The sequence below is a fragment of the Pinus tabuliformis genome, chromosome 9 (assembly GCF_031772625.1).
Source record: "Pinus tabuliformis cultivar Carrire ecotype Pingquan chromosome 9, CPIR1, whole genome shotgun sequence".
NCBI classification, from domain to species: Eukaryota; Viridiplantae; Streptophyta; class Pinopsida; order Pinales; family Pinaceae; genus Pinus; species Pinus tabuliformis.
Window position 1 is genome coordinate 266,909,899 of NC_142307.1, and position 26,929 is coordinate 266,936,827.

At 35.8% G+C, this 26,929-nt stretch overlaps 2 protein-coding genes across 2 annotated transcripts; one reads left to right on the forward strand and one right to left on the reverse strand.

The window, feature by feature from the left end:
- Positions 1 to 1,019: 1,019 nt before the first annotated feature.
- On the forward strand, positions 1,020 to 2,160 carry LOC149148228 (ABC transporter G family member 37-like). Its single transcript, XM_089442107.1, has 4 exons — positions 1,020 to 1,292; positions 1,539 to 1,651; positions 1,810 to 1,857; positions 1,998 to 2,160. The coding sequence occupies exons 1-4, from the start codon at positions 1,020 to 1,022 to the stop codon at positions 2,158 to 2,160; spliced, it is 597 nt and encodes a 198-aa protein (XP_089298233.1).
- Positions 2,161 to 19,082: 16,922 nt separating this feature from the next.
- On the reverse strand, positions 19,083 to 23,438 carry LOC149148229 (uncharacterized). The gene is made up of 5 exons (XM_089438037.1): positions 22,574 to 23,438; positions 22,025 to 22,438; positions 21,612 to 21,894; positions 19,784 to 19,894; positions 19,083 to 19,695 (listed from the first exon to the last, which is right to left on the reverse strand). The coding sequence occupies exons 1-5, from the start codon at positions 22,934 to 22,936 to the stop codon at positions 19,511 to 19,513; spliced, it is 1,356 nt and encodes a 451-aa protein (XP_089294163.1). The 5' UTR covers positions 22,937 to 23,438; the 3' UTR covers positions 19,083 to 19,510.
- Between the last annotated feature and the right edge of the window lie 3,491 nt (positions 23,439 to 26,929).

Genomic DNA, 26,929 nt, shown 5'->3' on the forward strand with positions numbered 1-26,929 from the left:
AAAAGGAATGAAAAGGAATTCAGGTATGCATATTAATAGTTTTCTTTAAAAAATGAGCAGAAAAGGAATGAAAAGGTAATTAGTTACCATTTTGGGGGGCATCTTGCAAATCCTCAGCGGTATTTGATGCCTCCACCTTTAATCTCTTTGACTGTCTGTCCACGCCCTTTTTTCCATCTTCACTTTCATCTTCATCATCTTCATCACTGCCCAGCTTCATAGGGGAAGCTACAAGTTTTTACTTTTGTTTCAAACTGAACGCAAACTTCCCATTTGCAGGAGCGGGTGCAGGCTTAACTGTTGGTTTGAAACTAGTTGTCTTTTTAACAGTCAAGCTAGTCTTGAAGCTATTTGCAGATTCCAAAGAAACACCTGCCATAACGCCTTGTGTGGAAGCTTGTTCTTTCTGTTGTTGCTGCTGGAGTTGCCTAAACCTTTATAAGAATGACCCATCATTTACAAACAAACCTGAATTACTTTCTCCCTCCATCACCTTCGAATACACAATATTGTCTGAATGCAGATGGGCAAGCTATCCAACTACTTTCTCACAAAATCTCTTGCATGTAGAAAAAATTCCTCCCAACTGATCAAAGCATGTGTCATGTAATAACTGACTGCATTACTTAAAGTAAAAGTCAGACAAGATTACAAGGAAAAGAGAAAAACAGAAACCTCACATGAATGTAGCCAAAAAAACAAGGGGTTAGCGTAATCACGAAAGTGGGTTCCCTAGCCGATATGTCAAAACAAATTTCAGTCTGAGAAATTTGATTCATACTACATTTTTCGAATGTTATCTACTCTCCAAATGTCAGGCTTTGAATCACTCGTGTATTCTGCATGGCTCCGTCTTCCTTGCGAGGTTGACGAGAAAACTAGAATGGTTGTTCTAAATTTCTCCCCCTTGCATGCAGTTCTTCAGATTGAAGATCTTTCTTATTAATGAGACTCTGCAAGCAGTGTTTACTCGCATCTTTTTGATGTTATAATAAGTGCAAATGTTTGTGATAGAAGTCATGGAGCTCGTAGAGCTCACTCCTCTGAGAGATGCTCTTGTAGGGCTTCCTGGAGTGACAGGTCTTTCTACAGAGCAATGGAAGAGACTTTCCATAGCAGTTGAACTAGTTTCCAACCCTTCTATAATCTTCATGGATGAGCCAACTTCAGGACTAGATGCCCGTGCTGCAGCAATTGTTATGCGTATTGTTCGCAACACAGTCAATACAAGTCGAACTGTTGTTTGTACCATCCATCAGCCCAACATTGATATCTTTGAAGCTTTTGATGAGGTGAATTCAAACACTTTCATGATCAATCTATGCAATGTGAAACAAAAGGCCTACTCTATGTTTCTTTGCTTGGCTTAATAACAAATGAAGGGTTGCAAAGGGCTCGAACAAGTCAGGGAATAATTGCTAAATTTTCAGTTTTATTGGTTTGCTAAACTACAGCTCTTTTTATAATCATAAAACTTATTTCCTTCAATTTTTTCCGATTCTTGGTTGTTTGGCCAGGTTGTTCCAGAAATACCATAGATTAGTGAAGGATACAATCCAGCGACATGGGCGCCGGAAGTGAGTTCCATAGCTGTTGAGGAAAAACTTGGTGTAGAGTTTGCTGAGATGTACAGAAAATTAGCACTCTATGAGTATGTCTAACATAATTGTAGGAATTTGTTTCAGAACTTTGAGTTTTTTTTATTGTGCATCTCTAATTTTGTTACCCTATCTTTAGTTACATAATTTCTCCCAAGAAACTGTAATTTTTTGAAAGCCCTATTTGACAGTTATGTTGTTCTATTTTCAGATGGAATCAAGCCCTTATTCAAGAGCTAAGCACCCCTGCTCTTGGCTCGTAGAATCTGAGTTTTCCAACACAATATGCACAGTCCTTCAAGGTTCAGTGTGTGGCATGCCTTTGGAAGCAATAATTTCTCCCAAGAAACTGTAATTGTTTTAAAGCCCTATTTGACAATTATGTTGTTCTGTTTTCAGATGGAATCAAGCCCTTATTCAAGAGCTAAGCACCCCTGCTCCTGGCTCACAGGATCTGAGTTTTCCAACACAGTATGCACGGTCCTTCAAGGTTCAGTGCGTGGCATGCCTTTGGAAGCAACATTGGTCATATTGGAGGAATCCACACTATAATGTTGTGTGATTTTTCTTCACTACAGTCGTTGCCCTACTATTTGGGACCACCTTTTGGGACCTTGGAACACTCTCTTGACAAGCATAGCAGACTTATTTGCAAAACTAGTCCCGCCTCACTTTGACATTTTATTTTCTCTATCATTGATTAGTTTATTGTCTATTACATATTTGAGTCAAGAAAGTGACTTAGCATATTGAGAAATCAAGCATTATATGGTATTTGCATTCACATTTTTTATTTGATCGCTTGAGCTTAGATCTGTACTACAAAAAAATTTACCCATTTTCAATTTGGTCAACTGATTCAAAAATTTCGATTTCTGGCACTTATGCAGATTCACATTCTTCCAAATGATAGCCTTTTCATTTGAAGACCTTGTTTGACTCTCTTTCTCTGGAAGAGCAAGCAAGTTAGCAGGGCAATTTTGGTTTCAAAGAAAGGCAATTTCCTGTACCGAACAGGTTGTTTAGGAGTGTTCATCAATATGTAAGGGTAAGGTATGAATGGGGAGGTTACAATACAATATGCCACATTGAGGAATTTGTCAGAGTGAAATGCAATTAGGTCGTTCCTTCAATAGACAATGAAGTGAGAAACTTGAATGAACTACATAACTAATTGCTAAATTTTCAGTGTTATTGGTTTGCTAAACTACAGCTCTTTTTATAATCATAAAACTTATTTCCTTCAATTTTGTTCGATTCTTGGTTGTTTGGCCAGGCCATTCTAGAAATACCACAGATTAGCGAAGGATAAAATCCAATGACATGGGCGCCGGAAGTGAGTTCCATAGCTGTTGAGGAAAAACTTGGTGTAGAGTTTGTTGAGATCTACAAAAAATTAGCACTCTATGAGTATGTCTAACATAATTGTAGGAATTTTTTTCAGAACTTTGAGCTTTTTTTATTGTGTATCTCTAATTTTGTTACCCTATCTTTAGTTACATAATTTCTCCCAAGAAATTGTAATTTTTTGAAAGCCCTATTTGACAGTTATGTTGTTCTGTTTTCAGATGGAATCAAGCCCTTATTCAAGAGATAAGCACCCCTGCTCTTGGCTCATAGAATCTGAGTTTTCCAACACAATATGCACGGTCCTTCAAGGTTCAGTGCGTGGCATGCCTTTGGAAGCAATAATTTCTCCCAAGAAACTGTAATTTTTTTAAAGCCTTGTTTGACAATTATGTTGTTCTGTTTTTAGATGGAATCAAGCCCTTATTCAAGAGCTAAGCACCCCTGCTCCTGGCTCGCAGGATCTAAGTTTTCCAACATAGTATGCACAGTCCTTCAAGGTTCAGTGTGTGGCATGCCTTTGGAAGCAACATTGGTCATATTGGAGGAATCCACACTATAATGTTGTGTGATTTTTCTTCACTACAGTCGTTGCCCTACTGTTTGGGACCTTGGAACAAAGCGCTGGACACTCTCTTGACAGGCATAGCAGACTTATTTGCAAAACTGGTCCCACCTCACTTTGACATTTTATTTTCTCTATCATTGATTATTTTATTGTCTATTACATATTTGAGTCAACATAGTGACTTAGCATATTGAGAAATCAAAGCATTATATGGGTAATATATCAAAGCCTTATATGGTATGTGCATTCACATTTTTTATTTGATCGCGTGAGCTTAGATCTGTACTACAAAAAAAACAATTTACCCATTGTCAATTTGGTCAACTGATTCAAAAATTTCGATTTCTGGCACTTCTGCAAATTCACATTCTTCCAAATGATAGCCTTTTCATTTGAAGACCTTGTTTGACTCTCTTTCTCTGGAATAGCGAGTAGGTTAGCAGGGCAATTTTGGTTTTAAAGAAAGGAAATTTCTTGTACCGAACAGGTTGTTTAGGAGTGTTCATCAATATGTAAGGGTAAGGTATGAATGGGGAGGTTACAATACAATATGCCACATTGAGGAATTTGTCAGAGTGAAATGCAATTAGGTCGTTCCTTCAATAGACAACGAAGTGAGAAACTTGAATGTACTACATAACTTCTCTGTAACACATTCTCTCAGACAACTAAGTGAGAGACATTAGAAAACCTTTGTGTTGATCTTGAATTAGGCTCAAAAGCACTGTTTTTGGTTTTTCTTGAAAGAAAAGATGAAAAGATTGAACTATAAAGATTGCAATCTATAAAAGTATATAACCTATTCACATCCAAATCTTTGAAAATATATGATAAAAACAAGCACTATTATTTCATAGATTTAATAATTTTTTTAGTCATGTTTACTTGTTAGAGAGGAGAGATAATCTAACCTCTGAAGACAATTCTACACCTGCTAGAGAATTCAGTGTCACTCATGTCTCGACACAATAGAAGAAAGGAATGATCCTTCCTTTCAGTCCATTGTCGATGGCTTTTGAGAACATAAACTATTACGTTAACATGCCACCAATATGTGTATCTATAAATCATTCAATTGAATTTGTAATATGTGAGTAGTTTGACATACCTAGGTTCTCTTCAATGGGATATCTAGAAATAATGTTTAGTTTCGTTACAGGAGATGAAAAGTGAAGGGTTGGGTCAAGACAGGCTACAACTCCTTTCCAATGTAAGTGGATCCTTTAGACCAGGGGTACTTAGAGCCTTGATGGGAGTTAGTGGTGCTGGAAAAACTACCCTAATGGATGTCTTAGTACTTTGACAAATTCAAATTCTTCCAAATGATAGCCTTTTCATTTGAAGACCTTGTTTGACTCTCTTTCTCTCGTAGAGGGAGCAAGTTAGCAGGGAAATGTTGGTTTCAAAGAAAGGCAATTTCTTGTACTGAATAGGTTGGTTAGGATCGTTCATCAGTATTGCTTCCCTGTTGTGGAAGGTCAGGTTAGGGTAAGGTATATCCCATAATGAAAATATATGTTCTTATATCCTTCCATGTCTTGGTGTCAACCCATACCTTGCCTTACCTTTAATGAGGATATTTCGGAATTTGAATCTGAAAGGAAATCAAGGACACCAGTTGAAATCACAAAGCTAAATTCAAGAACTTCGTTTAACTACATCAAGATGCTTGAAAATGATGAAATCATAAGCCTCACTAGAAAATTTTGAACCTGAATTTGGAAGTCATGCAATGGTGGTAGGTAAAATGCCAAAGGCAGATTCAAGGACAATATTTAGAAGCAGTCCAGACATTCTTTATGTGGGGGAGTTAACGATCACATTGCCAAACATTTCCATTGTAGCCTCTGCAGAAAAGTTTAAGGTGGATATTTTGGAACCTAAACCTGGATATCAAGAAAGGATGGTAAGTGAAATGGAAAAGTTGGATTTAGGGACTTCATTTAAATGCTTGAAGATGATTGCATATGAAAAAATCAATAGAAGTGGGGAATCTCCAAGGGAAATGAATGACAAAAGGCCTACTTTATGTATCTTTGCTTGGCTTAACAACAAATGAAGGGTTGCAAAGGGCTCAAACAAGTCAGGGAATAATTGCTAAATTTTCAGTTTTATTGGTTTGCTAAACTACAGCGCTTTTTATAATCATAAAACTTATTTCCTTCAATTTTTTCCAATTCTTGGTTGTTTGGCCAAGTCGTTCCAGAAATACCACAGATTAGCAAAGGATACAATCCAGCGACATGGGCGCCAAAAGTGAGTTCCATAGCTGCTGAGGAAAAACTTGGTGTAGAGTTTGTTGAGATATACAGAAAATTAGCACTCTATGAGTATGTCTAACATAATTGTAGGAATTTGTTTCAGAACTGTGAGCTTTTTTTATTGTGCATCTCTAATTTTGTTACCCTATCTTTAGTTACATAATTTCTCCCAAGAAACTGTTATTTTTTTAAAGCCCTATTTGACAGTTATGTTGTTCTGTTTTCATATGGAATCAAGACCTTATTCAAGAGCTAAGCACCCCTGCTCTCGGCTCATAGAATCTGAGTTTTCCAACACAATATGCACGGTCCTTCAAGGTTCAGTGCGTGGCATACATCAAGATGCCTGCAAATGATGAAATCATCTGCAGTGATCAATTTGCAATGGAAAGGAATGCGACCCCAAATTACAACGCACAAACATGGAGAGTAGAAACAAAGATTCCTGAGCAATCAGATGAAGCTATAAACATGAAAGGTGATGCAATCAAGAGAGAAAGGGCACGTCGTAAGAGGTCTATTTCGAAGTTTGAATCACAAATACAACCAAGGAAGATTCCTAAACAATGAAATGAAGCTATAAACATCAATAGTGATGCAATCAAGAGAAAAAGGGCACGTCATAGGAAGGCTACTTCTAAGCTTGAATCTCAAATACAAGCAAGCAATTCTGCTGAAGCAGAAAACACAAGTTTGGAGATGACAACGAATAAATTAATGGCAATTCTAGACAGTATTTACAAGCAGGAATTAATGACAATACAATCTGTGTTGCCAAATGCTTCTTCTGAAGCCTCTCTAGAAAATTTTGAACTTGAATTTGGAAGTCATGCGATGGTGGTAGGTAAAATGCCAAAGGCAGATTCAAGGACAATATTTAGAAGCAGTCCAGACATTCTTTATGTGGGGGAGTTAACGGTCACATTGCCAAACATTTCCACTGTAGCCTCTGCAGAAAATTTTAAGGTGGATATTTTGGAACCTAAACTTGGATGTCAAGAAAGGATGGTAGGTGAAATGGAAAAGGTGGATTTACATTCACTCCCTAAACCTCCATTCACCATATTCATAAATTACCATCTACCTTTTATCCATACCAACACTTCTACCTATTATCCATTTCATTCCAAGCCAGATTCTTAACTGCTATAGGATCCTATAGAAGTATGCATCTACAGGTCTTCTGAATGAGAATTCCAGTTATATCTACAGAAGTGTCCACTTCTAGCATCGTACAGGAAACTTAGGGGGTTTATCAAACAAATTTTGTTCTAATTATAAATGGTCTACTAGAATTTTATGAAGAGACTATATTTGATGGATTAGTTAATGTTTCTTACAAATTTCAAGTGTGTAACCCTCGGTGATTATTTTTTGTCAAAGTGGCTTTGTTTTTATGAGATTATTCTTTTAGGAACTCTGATTCCTAGTTAAGAGGACATGTATTAGGTGAAGAATTTTGATTACAATGTTTCTTTAGTATTGATAGATTTGGTCAAGAATTTTGATAAATTTGAATAACGTTTTGATAAGATTAAATAAAGGTTTTTTTTTAACAATTCTAGGATACAATATACTTAATTGGAGAAAATCTTAGGGTGATCATATTTACTTTAACGATAGACTTTATTGAATCTACATTATAAGATTTAAGATTTCAATAAAGTTTATAAGAATGATTAGTGTTTTGTTCAAAGATGTTTCTACTCATTTGGAAGTTAATGACAAGTTATTGATAATGTTTATCTTCAAAGTGCAATCAAACAATGTTGTCTTATTATTTTAGTGTTTTGTTTCATATGTTGAAGCTCCACATTATGTCACAAGAGCTCGAAATATCATCTATGTCAGTGTGATATGATCACATGATGTGTCACCATTGGCATACCACCTAACAACACTGCATTATGCAAATTGTTAGCAACACTATACTCAATGCAACCCCTTTTACAAATCTTAGAAATTTGTTCTGAAGCCAGCTCATAAATTATTGTGAATTGCATAGCCATTACGTTGCTTCATGTCATCTTATAAAATTTTAATATTCTATCAGAGAGGATATATTGAAATTCTAGGAAGATGCTATATTTGGTGGCGTTTGACTAGAGGTTTTAATAAATATATTCCCAAGCCATATGATGGATTAGTTAACATTTACAAATTTCAAGCGTGTAACCCTTGGTAATTTTTTTTGTCAAAGTGGCTTTCTGTTTATGAGATTATTCTTTTAGGAACTCTGGTTCCTAGTTAAGAGGAAATGTATTAGGTGAAGAATTTTGATTACAATGTTGCTTTAGTATTGATAGATTATGTTAAGAATTTTGATAGATTTTGAATAACGTTTTGATAAGATTAAATAAAGTTGTTTTTTAACAATGCTAGGATACAATATACTTAATTGGAGAAAGTTTTAGGGTGATCATATTTACTTCTTTTTTTTCTGTGTAAAGACTATTCTATTAAGATTAAAAAGAGAAAAAATATGTACAAAGAGGTTTGAACCTCTGAGGGAGTCGTAGCCATCCCTCTGTCAAAAAACCTTTGCAGATATTGTTATTCCTTCTGTATACAAAAGTAGTAATCATAACCTTAAAACCTGAACAGACCTATATAGACCCAAAACTAAACAGTAGATTACTAATTACTGTCCTTTAACAGCATTACAAGAAAGGAGATCCAAAACAAAATCCATGCGTATGAGCAACTACGAGCTAGAGTTGTCAGGTACCGAGCTCGCTGAGAATTAACCACGAAATCTGGAAATCCAAAAACTGATATACTATCCTCAAGCTGAAGGCAAATGAAATTAGACCTACTTTGGCTCACCAGTATCATTATCATTGACCTTGGTCGGGGAGTGCTCCCATGTAACCATCACCTCATCTTCGACTTCCATCAAATTGCCATCCGGAGGAGGCACAAGATGCAGGACGATTTCATATAGGTTCACTGGCTCACAGGCAATGATATGCTCCTGAGGAGAGTCCAGATGAGTGCAGGCCTCTCCCTGACGATCCTCTTCATGCACCGCAGCAGAAACCTTGAGGACAGCTTCCGCGAAGCTACTCTGAGAAGCAATGGCGTTCTGAGAAGGCGACTGTTCCTTGGGGACTTCATCTGAGCTAGCGAGCTCATCTTCTTCCTCCGAGAAGATGACCATGATTATGGCAAAGATGAGCGGTCTGTTGAGCTTGCTTTTGAATTTGAACCTGGAGGTATGCAGCGAACTGTTTAGGGAGGGACCAGACTCATCTGAGGGCGGAGAAGAAGGCGAGGCCGTGGCTAACAGGGATATATGACGAGGTGCAAGACTCCCCCGCCCCCCCGGCCCTCCCCGGGACCCCGAATTACTCCCGCGCCTGGGAATGCCCCGACGACGGGGGGCCATGATCGAATAAGACAACGGAATGAAAAAACTCAAAGACTGAGGGTAAGGGAAAAGCGACTTACAGCTTGAAGGAACCCAAAGTGAAGACCAGACTATAAAATATAAGACCCAGACTCTAAGCTCACATGAGAAAGACCCGGCTAGCAGACAATGCCCAGCCACGACCGAGTGAACCCAATTCCCAACCCAGACACCTACAGCAGGGACAGAGACCAAATTTCTTACAGAGTATATGCCGAAGATTGACCTAAGACCCCAGACACAAAAGGCGAAGACTGACTTAGAGCGCCCAACACCTACACAGAGAAGCAGAATAGAATTCCTTAGGCTGATCAACTGGGGACTGTTATGAGTCCATGGTGGCTTCCCCTAAGCCTGGGACCACCAGAGGAGACCTCTGCTTGCAAAGAGCGGACACACAGCGAAGTTTCCTAAAAGAACCAGAGCAAATGAAACCAGGAGAATGCGCACCATCCTATTAACCTCCGTCTGCGTACCTCGGGCTCGTGCCTGCATTAATGATAAATGAATTCCTGCCTTTTACTGCCTTACCTTGCTTGTATGCTTGCCAGTTTCCGGCTGCGCATGCATGAGCATTAACAGCTATTAAAGACAGCCGCATCCAGGTGTGATCATATTTACTTTAAGGATAAACTTTATTGAATCTAAAATATAAGATTTAAGATTTGAAGAAATTTTTAAGAATGATTAGTGTTTTGTTCAAAGATGTTTCTACTCATTTGGAAATTTAATGACAAGTTATTGATAATGTTTATCTTCAAAGTTCAATCAAACAATGATGTCTTCTTATTTTAGTGTTTTGTTTGAGGAACCAATTGTGCCACTTATCATTGACTTCTTAAATGATATTTTCATGAACAAGCATTATGATGCCAATATCATCATGGTCAAATAAAAATTAGAATGGGGATTTCACAATTGTGAGGAACAAATTGTGCCACTTATCTTTGACTTCCTAAATGATATTCTCACAAAAAGGATTATGATGCAAATATCATCATGGTAAAACAACAATTAGAATGGAAAATTTCATAAGTGGGGAGAAATTTTCAAGATTTATATGCCATCATCACATGGTAAGAGCAATACAATTTTACCCCAACCAATGTGCACTCCTACAAAGTGAAATATATTGGTTTTCCACTAACATTTATTAAACCAAATTTATGAAATGCATTTGAAGACATTGAGTCACTATGGAAAGAGAATGATGGGCACCTAGTTGAGGCTTTGGAAATGATTGAGTTAGATAAAATAAGATGGTCCAAAGAGACAACAAATAATACCATTCTTTTATAGTTTGGACATTTTACACGATTGAAGTAAGGATAACAAGCAACAACTAACTAAATTAACATCATATAACAAATGATGAGGGAGTTCATTAATGTTCCCCTTACTACTAAAATCTTTCTATTAAGTTTTCCTCATAAAATTAGACCAATTTCTAATGAACAAAAACTATTATCCATTGCATTGTGAATTAAGGTGATATGAGATAACTTTGTTATGAAATATTTGATTTAAATCATTTACTTATAAAGGTTCCAAAATCTTAATGAAGAGCATTTTCATAAATCCTTCACTTTGACCCTGAAACATAATATATGATTAAAAAGAAACACCAATAAAGAAACAAAATTGCATAAAATTTTGACTTCTTTCTTCTATGCTATTGTTTCTTATGCCATTGCCTTAAGGCGTTTCCTTTGCAACATGTAGTGCAAATGCTAGTTATAGGGTTAGAGTGAGAATTACTTTGTTGAAATAAAACTGTTCTATAAAGCATTAAGCTTGACCTTTTCGTGACAACATCCTATAAATAGATAGATGGTTTTTCCATTAAATAACATCTTACATGTAATTGTTCTTCCATTCAATAACATTCCACAAAATAGTTTTTACAATGATGCTGACCCTAGCTACCCTAGCCTAGCTAACCCAAAAGTAAACAATAATTTGATTTAACAATTAAGTTGCCATACTGGAAAATAATCTAAATATACCTAACAGCCAAACGTGGAATTTGAGGTTCTGTGAAAAATAAGCATATTTGACCATGAATAAAAATTCTACAACATCAAAAGTAACCAGCAAAAAAAATTTGAAACTATAAATTTTAGATGCAAACATTGAAGTTGCCGATCCTAAATTCCTCACTGGTTAAATTAGAGGTTTACAAGCGGAGAAGGCCAATGGCCACTATCTCAAATCTAAGGATTTGTAGAATCTTTCCCGGATTGTTCCATATCTGTGATTGTTTTTTTATCTTATTGTGGATAACTTTCTTCACTCCTAAGAAATGAATGTAGGTAAACCCGTACCTTTTTCTGCAGAGGTCATTTACTCTTCATTTTTATTTGCATGTACATGCTAGGAATTTGCACAATTTCAAATAAACAAAAAATGATGTTAACAGGTCTAAGTATATTGGAATTTGAAAATATTAAAAAATATAATTAATATATTTTTGCAAAAATCAATGGCTATATTTTTTTAAAATGTGGGGGTGAGTCTCACTTATAAAAGTTTTATTAATCTAAATTTACAATTTGTACATATATACATATTTACAGAAGCCTGATTGAAACCATAGGTTGCTAAAATGTGGGGGTGAGTTCCACTTATACAAGTTTTATTAACTTAAATTTACAAACATATTTACAGAAGCCTGATTGAAACCATAGGTTGCTAAAATGTGGAGGTGAGTTCCACTTACACAAGTTTTATTAACTTAAATTTACAATTTGTATATATATACATATTTTCATAAGTGTGATTGAAACCATACGCTACAAAGTGAAATAAGTTACATATTACACATGCTGCGGAATAACAAATCATGCAACGAGGGTCGAACCCAAGTGGGGAGGCTATAAGCAGCCGTCCCTAACCACACCAGATAAAAAAACCATGTGCAAATCAATCGCTATATTTAACCAAATAAAATGGCACTAATAACTTTTTTACTTATTTTAGATCTAGTTCAATCTTAAACCAATAAGAGGATGGCAGTAGTGACATTTTTGCTCAATGCTGACCACGGGAAAGTGTCATTTTGAGTGCCGTAACTTCGATAGTAGATAAAACAACCCCTTCAAGTGAATCACATGGTACTGTTAACCAAAAAAAAAAAACTGCTTATAAATCACTCGATGATGACTGCATAGTCCCCTCTCCCCCAACTTCCTAAATTTTATTCAGATATCTTGGCTTTCGAGTATCACTAGACTCTACCCTACTTATTTTCGGTGCCATCAAGTTAGACCAATGTTCTTTTAGGATGATTACTTTTAGTTATTATTATACAAATATTTATATATAATAAATATAAATAAATAATGGAAAATTCTGTGTCATAAAATTAGAGTAATGTTATTTTTAAATTAATTATTATTTAAAAATTTATATATAATCAATAAATAAATAAAATTGACTTTCAGAAAGGTACAAAATACAAATATTCATCCCCCAATTTTGAGTAGATAAATATGACAAACAGTCACCAAATTTTCCGTAGACAGGTGAAGTAAATTTGAAATTCCAGAACTGCAGCAGTCTTCATTCATCAGAAGAGTCTCGTGCATTAGATGTATCATCATCCTTCCCTCCCTGCAAAGTTGCTTCCCTCCAACTGTCTATCGTAGCATTATAGTGCTCTTCTTATGTACTGCAGGGAAAGTACTAAAACACCACTGGTCTCCTGGCAGGGTATAAAAATAAAGCAAGGTATAAAATTAATCGAGTATCACATTCACAACTCTTTCTGTAGTCAGCATAATAATGAGGCTGAGGCTGTCTGTTTCCTTGTCAGTACATCCAACACCCTACTTCGCTGGTAAACTCTAAAGATGCCACAGAACAAAATGGGACCATGAGCATGCATCTCGCCACTGTAACATACTAGAAAACAATACTACAACCATGAGAATGCATCTCGCCACTGTAACATACTAGAAAACAATACTGCAACCATGAGAATGCATCTCGCTGACCTGCCGAGAAAACTAGAAATTTGTAATCTTATAAAACATAGTTAATTGTGAGTTAAAACAAAAGAAGCCCTGCGAATAAGCTGAAGTCCTTATTTTACCTATTAAAAAAACCATTCACTGGATTTGACAGCAGAGTTATTTGATTTAGAGGGGCACCGTCAGTGAAAGCTCGGTGCTATTATTACCTCCATTAAAATTTGATTCTTTGGCATGTTCAACCCTCCTGCTAAAATCATTATTTATCTAATAAAATAAACCACTAACAGAGCCGTACCATAAAATTATCACATTACATTTGATGACTCGACATGTTCAACCCTCTTACTAAAACCCTTCTTTATATCATAAAATAACCCATTAACTGATCCATTCAACAAATTTAGCCACTATAACAGTGATATATTTAAAGTCATTCGCTTTGCCTGCTTAGTAAACAGTGCCACTGACCCATAAACAAAATCATTAAATTTCAATTGAATGTAATTTAATCTCTATATTAATGTTCAACAAAGTTCAATATTGATTCACGGTATTGAAAAGGCGCAAATAATAAAAAAACAACTCAATCCCAAATCCATAGGTCGCATAAAAACAAAAGATTCAAAGCTAAACATAGAGAACACAGCAGAAAAAACAAAGGAAAAGTGAATTTAATATTGATGATACAGGTTTGATTATGTTTTAAAAGTGTTTTTTTATTAGGATTTTTTTCCGAGACTTAAAGATATAGGTTAAGGGTTTAAGACTAACAGGTATCTACGAAGAATGAAAGCTTGCATGATGGATTATTAACAAATTATTTTAAATGACGTGGTTTTTTTTGAATAATTGTGATGAGTCAATCTGCATACACAGTTAGCAGCCAGAATTCACAATGAACAGCCAGAGATAATTATCCTCATTGCTAATTTGACAACTAAATTAGATAAATTTTTCCACTGTAAAAAAACAAAAACTTACTTTTTTTTTTTAATAAAAACCAAATATAACTTACTTTTTTTTTACTGAAAACCAAATATTTTTGTCAATTCCCAAATACATAAAAGACAAAATAAAAAATACAAAATTAATAATGACAATGGAAAAGAAAATTGTACTATCAAGTACTTGCCTAGTTAAATAAAAATTGAGCAATCCTGTTTCATATTATTCCACAGATTATGTTTCCAAATGACATGCTTACCATCAAGAAATTTAAAAAATTACCACAGGGATATCTGTTGCATATCTGCGTTAAGCTAATATCTCAATTCAAATACGTTGAAAGTAAAAACAAATTCCCAATAATTATCTGTTTAGACAAAAAGCCGTGTTTGGTAATTTATCAAATATTTTTGTAATTATCAAAATGTATATACAAAAAGCCGTGTTTGGTAATTTATCAAATATTTTTGTAATTATCAAAATGTATATATTAGCTAATATCTCAATTCAAATACGTTGAAAGTAAAAACAAATTCCCAATAATTATCTGTTTAGACAAAAAGCCGTGTTTGGTAATTTATCAAATATTTTTGTAATTATCAAAATGTATATACAAAAAGCCGTGTTTGGTAATTTATCAAATATTTTTGTAATTATCAAAATGTATATATTGGATTGATAATAGGGGTGGAAATGAAGTCTTACTCAACCTGTTCCAATATTGTACTATCCCAATTGAAGCCAGTTCCCATATTGTACTATCCCAATTGAAGTGTAAGGTTAAACATGATAAAACCAGTTCCCATATGTACTATCCCAATTGAAGTGTAAAGTTAAACATGATAATAACTAATTAGACAAATATATATATATATATATATATATATATTTACAATTTATCAAATACATATGCTCAACAGGTTATTTCAAATGCAACAATTGCTGTGTTCAGCAGAAATACTTCAATCCAAAAATAATGGTAATCAAACACCACCCTGGAGTATACCAAAGCATTTTTTTAAGACCGATTTCAAATGAAACAATTGCTGTGTTTAGCAGAAACACTTCAATCCAAAAATAATGGTAATCAAACACCACCCTGGCGTACACCAAAGGATTTTTTTGAAGACCGGCGGCTACTCACTTTTTAAAAATCCAGTGTTAGTTTGAATAATAGGTTACTCACCTTCCAAACTTCAATTCACTTTTATCAATTGAATTAATCTGGCTTGTCCCGAGCAGAAATCAAAATTCTAGTATATGCATTGAGAATTTAAAAAGATTTGAATCTTTATAACTTTCAGCATATTAAAAGTATAAGAATGCAAAAGCTTTTTTGAAGATCACGCAGCTCACCTTTTAAAAATATAGTAAACTACGCTACTCGACTTTTCAAACTTAATTACAATTTTATTAATTGAATTTATCTTGTTTATCCCCAGCAAAATTAAAAATTTAGTATAGGTATTTAGTGGATCTTTATAATTTACAACCTATTAAAAAAAAAAACCACACATTTCTTAAAAAGAATCATATAAAAATAAACCACACATTTCTTAAAAAGAATCATATAAAAAGTATTAAAAGCAGAATAAAAAAATTGAATGAAAGAAATTTACATTTCATATAAATTTTAATGGAAGGAATGTGAACCAAGAAATTCAAATTTTATATAATTTTTAAAGCAAGGAATGCGAATTGATTTATGTGGAGTTAAGTTTTTACTGGGTTGAGTTTCAAACTAAACCGGGAGGGTTGAAAATGGAAGTTTTCTTATGAAAATGAAGTTTTTTTAAGAAAAGAAAATGAAGTTTTTTTAAGAAAAGAAAATTAAACTATCTTTAAAAACATCTAAATTCAACACTCACCAAAACTTTGTTGGATCCTAATAAATAGAAAATAATCTGTCAAAGCTTACTAGTGCACAATCTTGGTAATAGAAAATAATGTCTCAAGGTTAAATCAATTTTTCTAATCAGTAATAATAACTCATTCAAAATAACTAACTCAACAAAACAATCACATAAATATAAATATGCAAAGTATAATTTATTATGCATATAATTCCACTTCCACATAACCAACCTATATAAATATAAATATAAATGTGCAAGTATAATTTTATCCGGAGCAAATTTGTTTCAAATACATATGAATATACAGATATAAATATGCAACTTTATAGAGCAGAATTGTTTCAAATCAGCATGTTTCACAATAAACCTCGCCATATAGGAATATAACTGACTTTAAAAGCTAATAAGTAATAAGCCTTGGATGAATTTTTTTAACAACATACCAGGAGAATATAACAGAACGAACCACTTCAAAACTAAATGGGGTTTTACCTTCACATGAAAATGATCAGGGCTTGTGCGCTACTAGTTAAGAGAAGCATTAAGCTGGCATTGTGCTGGTATTAGAGAGGCCTTTTTTAAGGAGGTGGAAGATGGCTAAGTGTAGTTAAAATCCAGATTTAAAAAATCAAAAAAAAATTGCAGTAGTAGTGTGTGAATCAAAATTTTGATGGTGGAAATGGATTCGGCACAATCAAAAATCTTGGGGCACTCAAATTCTTGAAAGGCGGAAGATGGTTAAAAGTGGCTAGAAACGGGACAAAAAAAAAAATCAAAGAAACCCGACAGAAAAAATCAAAAAATCTTGCAGTTGTAGTGTTTGAACCGTATTTTTTATGGTGGAAATGGATTCAGCACCATCAAAAACCTCTGGGCACCCAAATTTTTTAAGTTTGACAGCTGTAACTTGGATTTACAACAATCCCTGCAAAATTTTATCAAAAATATATGCCTGGAAGCTCTGGGGCACCCAAATTCTTTAAATTTGACAGCTGTGACTTGGTTTTACAACAATCCCTGCCAGATTTTATCAAAATATATCCTGAATTTCTATGATTTTCAAGACAAAAAAGCAGTCTGGTTAAACCAGTGTTAAGAGAACATTATGCTGGCAGTTGCCTAGTTAGAAGCAGAAGCAGCATTGAGATTGGCTTTGTAGTGCAGATTGGCTTTGCAATTCCAGTTATGCAGATTAATAATCTTATTTTATTTTGTCGTCAGCACCAAAGACCAGTGATGTACATTAATAATCTATGTTTTTTCTTATGGTTTTTTTCTGGGCAGAACCAAAGAAACAGACCTTCTGCTGATACTGGTTTGGAGATGCACTGAACTAAGCCTTGTGCTGATCCTAGTTAGAAGCATTTGCGATGGGCTTTGTACTGCAATATATATTATGCATTCCAGTTATGCACACATTAATAATCTTATTTTATTTTTTTGTCAGAACCAAAGAAACAGGACTTCTGCTGGTACTGATTAAGAGTACTGCTGATACTGGTGTGGAGATGCACTGAACTAGCCTTGTGCTGATCCTAGTTAGAAGCATTGAGATGGGCTTTGTACTGCAATATACATTATGCATTCCAGTTATGCACACATTAATAATCTTGTTTTACTTTTTTGTCAGAACCAAAAAAACAGGACTTCTGAACTTCTGCTGGTACTGATTAAGAGTAGCATTAATGCTAGCGTTGTGCTGGTACTGATTAAGAGTAGCAGTAATGCTGGCCTTGTGCTGGTACTGATTAAGAGTAGCAATAAAGCTGGCCTTGTGCTGGTCCTATAGTTAGGAGAAGAATAAAAATGGGCTTTGTACTGCAGTCAATGTTATGTATTTAGCTATATACATTATTAATCTTAATTCTTCTCAGAACCAAAGAGATTTTAAACGATCCAAGATAACATAATGCCAGACTGGTCGCTTGCCCTTTCCATCCACAGACAAAATATTTACAAAACCCACAAATGACAATATTTACAAACTCCACTGCCCACTGGAAATGGCCAAAGCACGGTCACCTCCTGTGACTGTCAAGCAGTCCATGTAATGATGGCAGCTAAGAAGTAAACAGAACCAATGTGTTAAGCTCACATAAAACCACTGACCGGATGAAGAAAACCTGGAAAATAACGAATACATGAAATTGTACAAAGACCTGCCACTCGACCCCAAACTGAACACTGAATTTCTTTTGTCGCTACATAGATATGGAATATGTGATGTTACTGCAGAAGCATGACGGGAACAAAATGTAGACATGTCTTTTGATAAAAACTTTCATATTTGAAACGAAGACGAGATTTAAATGTTGTGTACTTGATTGTTAGGCCCACTGTTCCGAGGCATATAGCGTCTCTAGGCCTTTGAAAGGAAAAGACAAAATAGATTCTAAATTGAAACCAAGTGAGCAACTCGTGTTGCCTCGAACATCTAGTGCGGAAAAATATGTGTTCTCACCATCGACAAGATATTAATTTGTTATTTAACGAGTCCCGTGTTATAACCTTTTACTGGCAATTGTGAACAGCCTGTAACCTTTTACTGGCAATTGTAAACAGCCTTGCAGGCTGGAATAGGATTTAAAAGAAAGCAATCATTTCACTGGCTCCTTGAAGGCTTTCTCTAGACGCTCAAACCTTCTAAGCAAATGAAATAAGGTGGTTATAAAACAGCCTTACAGGCTGGAATAGGTTTTAAAAGAAAGTTATCATTTCACTCGATCCTTGAAGGTTTTATCCAGAAGCTCAAGCCTTCTAAGCCAATGAAATATGGTGATCAAGTATAACAGCCAATATTTTCTACATATAAATACAGAACACTTTATTTGCCTGTTTGGCAGCCACTAGCTTGTTCTATTATTTTGCCCAGCCTATATTGCACGCAGAGCCTGTCCCCTCGCATGGCAACCGGAAACCGTTGGAAAAATAACTTTTAATCACCATAGCTGGCTTTAAAATGTGGTCAGGGTAATCATGTCTATAATAGGTGTAAAGTTCCACAACAACTCTGATAATCGCTTCCCAAACTGATATGTTTTGGAACTGAATCGCTTCCAAATTTATATGTTTTGGAACTGAATGTAATAGCAATGGTTTCACTTACAATACATATAACAGAATATTTAGCAAGAAATTCACTGCAATGGATTTCATTATATTCAATTTATTACAAAATGCTAGAACCGTTTCCTCAAGACCGTGGAAACTGCCACATTATTGAATAATATTTCCCTGGTGCTTCCAGAGCATCATTTCATGTAATGATGCTTATACAAAAGGTAAATTAATCTATCACAGCTTTTTCACTTACTGTACAACTGGAAGTTGGAAAACCATGGACTAGATAAAATACAAGCCTTCAACCATGACCATCACTTCCATGATGCGTTTTACAACAAAACTTATTTGTATAGCAGACCAATTTCCAACCAACCAACCACAATAGTTACCACCCCTCCCAACAAGCCTGAACTATAAAAATTTAGTCAACTAGATTAGAAATTATCTGAGGATCCTAGATAAACATTGTATATTAGCAGTCGGTAAAAATTAATAGGTCCACTCCTGAGGTAGGCTGATCTCTGAAGATGCTGTCTGGATCGGAGACGAGACTGGATAGCAGGGTTTTTTCTGGTATTCGGAGAATCCATTTCTAGCAGGGAAACTGCAATAGTCAACTGGTCTCCCAACATAGTTTGCTGTGGAAGGGACTCCAGGTGATGAAGTTAAAGCATCTGTAACACAGATATTTAGTAGGTCAAGAGAGATTCACATAAAAGTAAAGAAAGTCATAAACAAATCACAAGGGGCACTAGACTTCACCCCGATAATTATGCAAAAGACCACATTGTGTGCTTGGCTGAGAATTTATGTCTTCCACATTGAGGTTCAATGCATGGACAATCCTGGTTGGAAGCAGAACTGTAGAACAACCTGAAAAAAAGGGTGTCCACGTTAAAATTTTGAAAATTAATCAACACCTGTATTATCCTAGTAGACCAAATCCTATATGTGACCAGGAACTTCACCACACATATATACACGACCACACAAGATCAAATAAACACTTTCACCGAACACAACTTAAAGATTTAGCATAACCATGTAACAACCGACCTTGATTTGGGTAATAGGACAGTTCACACATTATGACAGACATAAAAGGACAGAACATCGTTCAGTTAACATCAACAAATCATGAAGAGGGCAGGTTCAAAATAACATAACAATCTACTACGCTATCCTATACTAATCCATTAAGGCAAAATCGGCTTGATGAGGTCACGAAAATCCAACGAGATCTCTGACTAGAGGCAAGGAATCAAAAATCCAACCAAAACAAGGCAATGATAAGGTTCAAATCTCACTGGCCATAACCATCTAACCATAACTTTATAAAGATGTAAAATATAAAGATGTATAAATCTAATAAACACCAAACCATGAACATCGGGATGAAAACATAGAAACTACGTGTTCAAGTATAAAAACCAAGCATGTTGGATTAACATAAATAAGTAAAGAGATACTATTTGACAGCCAGCATATGATGGATAGGGAAAAAAATACAAGCATGGGCAATGAACCCATATGATAGTCCTAATCTTTACAAAACAATCGCCTTCTCCTCAGCAACGAACAATCAGGGAAAAAATACAAGCATGGGCAATGAACCCATATGATGATCCTAATCTTTACAAAACAATCGCCTTCTCCTCAACAACGAACAAGCAGGGAAAAAATACAAGCATGGGCAATGAACCCCAATGATGGTCCTAATCTTTACAAAACTATTGCCTTCTCCTCAACAACGAACAGGCACAAAAAGGCATGTAAAGCCCATGACTTTGGCATAGAAAATACAGTTAACACCCTAGCAGGGGAAAGGCGTTGAGGACTGAACTTTGTCAGTGATCAATGCATGGGAAGAAACATAAGCACTGAAAATGATCACATTTGGCAATCCTAATCTTCCAGTGAAAAAGCCCTTTCACCTAAACCATGAAAAAGCATTGAAGATCATGTAAGGACCGTCATCTGGGCATGCATATAGAAAATACAGTTACACCTGAGTGATTGAAAGGCGTAGAAGAGGATCTAAAAAAATTTCAGTGACCATAAACAGATTATGAAAAGGGTATGTGCAGAACAACGTAACAATAGGACAACATATATAGACTTATCATATGAAAAAGGTCAACCCAACTGACGAGGCCATGAAAACCTAGCTTATCCTTTGCCAGTAGCAAAATATAATAAACCCAACAACATGCACCATGATGTTGCTAAAAACTAACACCCCGACCAGGAAATAAACAGACACAGCTTGACCAACATCTAACCATAACTAATTAGAGATGCAAACTATAATAAACAATAAATCTAATAAACACCTGATTTTGAACAAAAAGATAACATAGAATCTAGATGTCAGAGTAAACACGTCTAACATATATAGACGACCATGAACTAGGAGATTGTATCTAAAGGCCACCACCATGATAAAAGTGAAGGCTAATGCATGGGCATTGAACCATATGATTATGTTGTCTTTAAAGAAAAAGGGAAAGATACTCTTTGACCTGGAACATGAACCAGCATAAAAACACAACTCTGCTGCTTAAATAGTATTTGAAAACATTACACTTACTTGGCTTCCTTCTCAGATCAGAGTTGTTGCCCGCCCTTCTAGGTAGGAAAACACCAGTACCTCCAGACTCTCTGCCTGAGCCATTAGTTCCAAGAAAAACTGCTCTCATACCAGTCCCACCAGCTTGTTTCACAGGAGGCCACGGTGGGGAACTGAACTCAGACCTTAACGAACGATTGCCCACACTAGATTTGTTCCCTGGTCTAGTTTGCAAGTGCTGAACTTGCATGGGTTTTGCCTGCCTTCCCCATGCAGTTACATGGTTCTGCTTGGGTTGCCTATACTGTTAAAAATAGAGAAAAATATAAGGCAAAACCCACTTGTTAGAAATAATATCCACACACAAATCCAGCTCTGGGATCTAGTTCTAAGCATACCAAAATAATAATCACAAGGGGCTAGTGTAAGCATACTTGGTGGGTAAGGAGCTTTCTGTCGTCTTCGCTTATTTTGTCACTCCAACTTCTCTGGAGCATTTGGGAACTATTGATTCTGTCCTTGGAAGAGAGCGCAGAGAAACTACAGCTCTTTCCCGGGAGGTCTTTATTCAGAAAAGCTGGAGACTGTGATGCAGAGAAGTTTTGCCTTCTAACATGCCCTTGAAACCCTGGGGCATGCATCTGAGATGTGGATATTGGATTAGCTCCATCCATCTCCAGCCTGACAACTTCGCCGGCCGCTGCATAGAGCAAATCCCATGCATCAGTATTCTCTGTCAAAGGAGTTGTTGGCGGGGATGAGACCTGTGAAGGACCCTTCGAGCTTCCCCTGGACCAACTGCCAACTGCAGATAAGGTCGACTGCGGAGACCTTGCCAGACTATTTGACTGCAAATCAAGTTTTACAAAAAGAATTAGATATTATGTGTATGCTATAGGCTTAAATGAACAAGCATATAAAAGAGTCTGGCATATTGTAGATATGGAGTACTCGGAAAAATGAATAAGACTTCAATACAATACCTTGTTTGCACCCTCTTTTGCAAACATCTTCTGCCTGCACGCCCACTGAGAAGACTGATTCATATCACTGTTTTCGTCATCATCAAGCATGGCATGAGCAATCTGGCTGGCCAAACCAGCCATATATTCATCTTCCTCGTCACTTTCTGTTTCAGTTGATCCTACAACTGATTCTACAGGGGAGTTATAGGATGAATCCGGAGGAAGCCCAAAAGAGCACCACTCATAGGGAAACTCATTGGGTATTTGGGGTTCAGTGCTTCTATGCATGACTCTTTCTTTAGGCGGAGCTTCTTCACTCAGGAAATCAGAGGGCAGCCAGAGTTCTCCATCATCTAAGTTCTGAGGGCACTGGAAATCCATTTCTATACCCTCTTTGAATGCCTAGACCGGCGACTTAAAAAAAAATAACGGTACCAGGCAGATTATTAAACACTCTTCCTCCCGCCCACTTGATTGCATCTATCACAGCGAGGTTTGAACTTTAAGGCTCACAGACAACATGAAAAGAAGGGGACTCACTGCACAAGTCTCACTTCCCCTTAGTGGGTGGGCAAGGGCAATAGATTTCCTCAGTTGGTGGGCAAAGGCAATAGATTTGCTCAGTTATACTTGCTGAGAAGTGAAGTAAAGATTGTGGAGCTAGGGACATAATTATAATCACATGAAAAGGATAACAGAGCACTTCTGTCCCAAAACTCGCTATAACCCAATACGGAACAGGCCTATAGCAGCAAAGATATCATTTATAATAGGCTGTGATGGGGGCCAGCGAGGAGATATATTGATTATAGCATCAGGCGCTCGGTAGCCATGTTATTAGTACAAAGAAAAAGTTATTTAATAGGAAAAAAAAATTATCCTAGCAAGGAATGTCCTGTGCAGCTGATGGGGTGCAGCTTTTATAGGAAGGAGAACGAGGGCTTCTTCCTACCTTCCACTTCTACAGTAACTTTCACTCTCACTGCAAATCATCATCACTTCCCGCTGCCTGAGGGAAAAGGTTGAACATGGACAAAAGCCCAGTCAGTCTCATATTTCCAAGTGGTGGGTTCAGATGATTGTCTCCTCTGCTCCCTGCCAGCCAGATGTATCCTCCATACTACATACTAACTTTAACACTCCCCCACTACTACAAAAGGAATCTCTATGACCACATTTACCCTTACCTTCACAACCCACCCCACTCTTAAATTCAAAATTCAGTTAGCCCACATGGCTACCATCAAGGAATCCACTAACCCGTTAAGAGTTATCTCCATATTTACAGTAAAAAACAACAGAAAGCTCCATACCCATCGGATAACTCCATAAAGATGCCAGATTTAACGAGGTATCCCACCAAAGCAACAGAAACCCTAACTCCATCGTCTAACCCGAAAAAGGTACCAGATTCAGCGAGGCTCAGGATACCAGTTTCCATCCGTACAAATATTGTGGTTGTCCACGTTCGAAACACTGCCAACGTGGCGAAATCCAACAACCCATCTCAGCAGCCAAATGACGCATTCAATTTAGCTTAAGAATACTCCATTTCTAGAGGTTCTACTCACCATGCTTGCATATCCAACTCATCCATTTGTCCTCGCCATAAAAACAATAATCGGAACAACCTCCCATTAGAGCTGCTATATTTATTGCCTACGGTGCGAACTCCAACCAATCACGTACCCAGGGCATTAATGGGCCACGTGGCAAAATAGTTAACCAAATGGAAGATTAATTTGCCCAATTGAAACTTCCGCATCCTAACAGCTACTAAACTGGTCGTTAGTTGAGGCCCCAAATTTAGCGGGCCTTCGCAATCCGTTATGCCACATGCATAAATAACCACACAAAATTCCATGTCATCAAACACACAAAAAAAAACGCTTAGAGCACACCTCCAAATCTAGCAATCGCGGTAGCGGGATCCTCATTTCCTCTAACGGATTCCTTATCATTATCGCATGATTCTAATTCTTCCAATTCCAACAGATTACCTCACCTCCAAAGTTAGTAGCCTTGAATTCCACCAACTTTGGCCCAAGGCCGCTATTCCGTCGCCAAACCTAAAGTTCTCCCAATTATCTGTTAAAATCTCCTAAATTCCACTTTTGGCGCCCTACAAAGCCCTTTCACCGAACCCCTCACCCAGGAGGAGCCCCACCCTTCAACAAGGGACCGGATATTTCTTTTTCATTTTTAGTTTTTCAAAAATAAACTATCTGATTATGACGGCGACGTGCGGAAAACCGGGTAATCTACGCGCGCCGGCAAATGACGGCGCACCAAATCAAATCAGCGGACGTCAAAATGATGACAATTCATTTAATTATATTTCATATCAAATCCGCGAGACGGTGAAAATGACCAGGAGAGCCAGTGACGGACATAAGTTTCCCGGTTTCCAAAAGTAAATCGAGATGGAATAAAAAATATTATTTTGAAAGCTGAAAAGGTACGCCGGTGAACGGCTGCTGTCTGCTGACTGGCAATCCGGACGGCTTGTGGGCAGTTATATAATTACTCACTTCTTTTATTTCTTTTTCCAAATATATATTTGATTTTTAAATGGATGGAAATTTATGGAAATCACAGCATCGCTATGTCCAAGGTTCGTCAGAGATGCAGAGGGTGAAAGAAATTTCCGTGAGTTCAGTGAGAGGGAATCTATGATGATTTTTGGAGGGAATCTATAGTTGATTTTTGGAATCGTTGAGATATTTTTAAATGAAAGAATACAATGCAAGTAGGATTGGTGAGTGAAAATGAAGTGTTGTTTTTTTTAATATTTTGATGGTCTTTTCTCAAAATAACCATTTTTATTTATAAATGTATTTCTATTTGATTAAATAAATTAGCGTCATAATATTATATTAGGATGAAGAGTATACATCATTAATATCTATATTTCACTACTACATTAAAAATATATGAAACACATTGAAGTATCCAGAAAACTTTGAATACCTTTCTTTTTTTATTTAATCTTATAACATAGTCAAAGTAACTTCTTAGGGAAACACATACACCCTAGCATGTCATTTATGAAGGTAATGAGTTTCTTATAAGCTCATTAAAGCACCTTAAAAGGATGAGTTTGTATGGGTGTTTTAAAATAGTTGAGGGTGCTTAAAGGTAAGAGTTAAGTGTGTTTTAAAATAGTTTAGGGTGCTTAAAGGTAAGAGTTAAGTTTATAATTAAGAAGTGAATATTTACATAAATATAGTGTGTACTTCGTTTAATTTTACATTACATTTTTTAAGGTGGAAATATTGAGTTCTATTTTTATAGACATTTTTGTCCTTTTAAAATAGAGATGAGAGATGAGGGCAATTAGAAGTAAGGAATGGTAATCACTAATTGAGTTCCATTTCCCTGGACTTTTACATTTTAAAATAAAGATGAGGGCACTTAGAAGTAAGGATTTGGCAGTGTAGTGTGTTGATGTTGTAATTTATGTATATATATTATAGATATAAGTCCACCTTCATATTCTATTTGAGACATGTCATTTAACCAGATTATGGTGTAATGATAAATTAATGGAATTTTTAACAATTCCATTAACATGGTTTTAATATATTAATTTAATTCTTAATGCATTTTTATTGGTATTTTATTTAAAATTATCTAAATGAAACATACAATAGCTTTTTATCACATTTAAAATGAGTGAATTTTATTTAAAAAAAATATAGAAAATGTGTTTTAATTCTATATATATATATATAAGTGATTAGTGTGATATTTTTAAAATTTTATGAGAAAATGAATATTCATTAAATATGGAGCTATGATTAAGTCATAAGTTTTTTTTTAATCCAAAATCAAAATCTTGCTCTTAATATTGTGGGGTTTATCAAATAGATATAGTTGATTTAGCTTTAAAGCATTGCAGAAAATGTTATTAATTGTACATTGTATTTTTGGAAGATGTACAATCTTGTATGCATGCTAGGTTATAACACCAATGTGTTAAGTTGATGTCAACCACATTAGCCTTATAGTATGGTTGTACCCATATATAGTTTGGTACTACCTTACCAAGCACAGCCATATCACTAATGTATAAATTCCATCATCCGTCAAGGCCATATAAATTATATATATGCCATATGGATTAGGTCAACTCGTTTATTTCTCTTGGACCTGCTTTGTTGACAAAAGTATTGATCACAATGGTCCTTGTGCTTATCTTTGATCTTAAATTTATTAGATTTGTTAAAGTAATCGAAAATAAAATATGTGTGGATATATTATTTTAGTGAATGTAAACAAGTGATCTTATCCAATTCGAGATAATACAATGAGGAAAACACATCCCACATGCTAAACCCTATCCTTTGACTAAGCAATGGTGACAAAGGGTGT

Bases quoted from the DNA above. Each gene is read 5' to 3' on its own strand.
- LOC149148228 (XM_089442107.1), top strand. From the start codon at position 1,020: ATGGAGCTCGTAGAGCTCACTCCTCTGAGAGATGCTCTTGTAGGGCTT. The intron at 1,293-1,538 runs GTGAATTCAAAC...GAAATACCATAG, and splicing joins TCTTTGAAGCTTTTGATGAG to ATTAGTGAAGGATACAATCC. The intron at 1,858-1,997 runs GTAGAATCTGAG...TTCTGTTTTCAG, and splicing joins AGCACCCCTGCTCTTGGCTC to ATGGAATCAAGCCCTTATTC.
- LOC149148229 (XM_089438037.1), bottom strand. From the start codon at position 22,936: ATGGATTTCCAGTGCCCTCAGAACTTAGATGATGGAGAACTCTGGCTG. The intron at 21,895-22,024 runs GTATGCTTACAC...TATTTTTAACAG, and splicing joins GAAAGCTCCTTACCCACCAA to TATAGGCAACCCAAGCAGAA. The intron at 19,696-19,783 runs GTGAAGTCTAGT...TCTGTGTTACAG, and splicing joins TCTTTTGCATAATTATCGGG to ATGCTTTAACTTCATCACCT.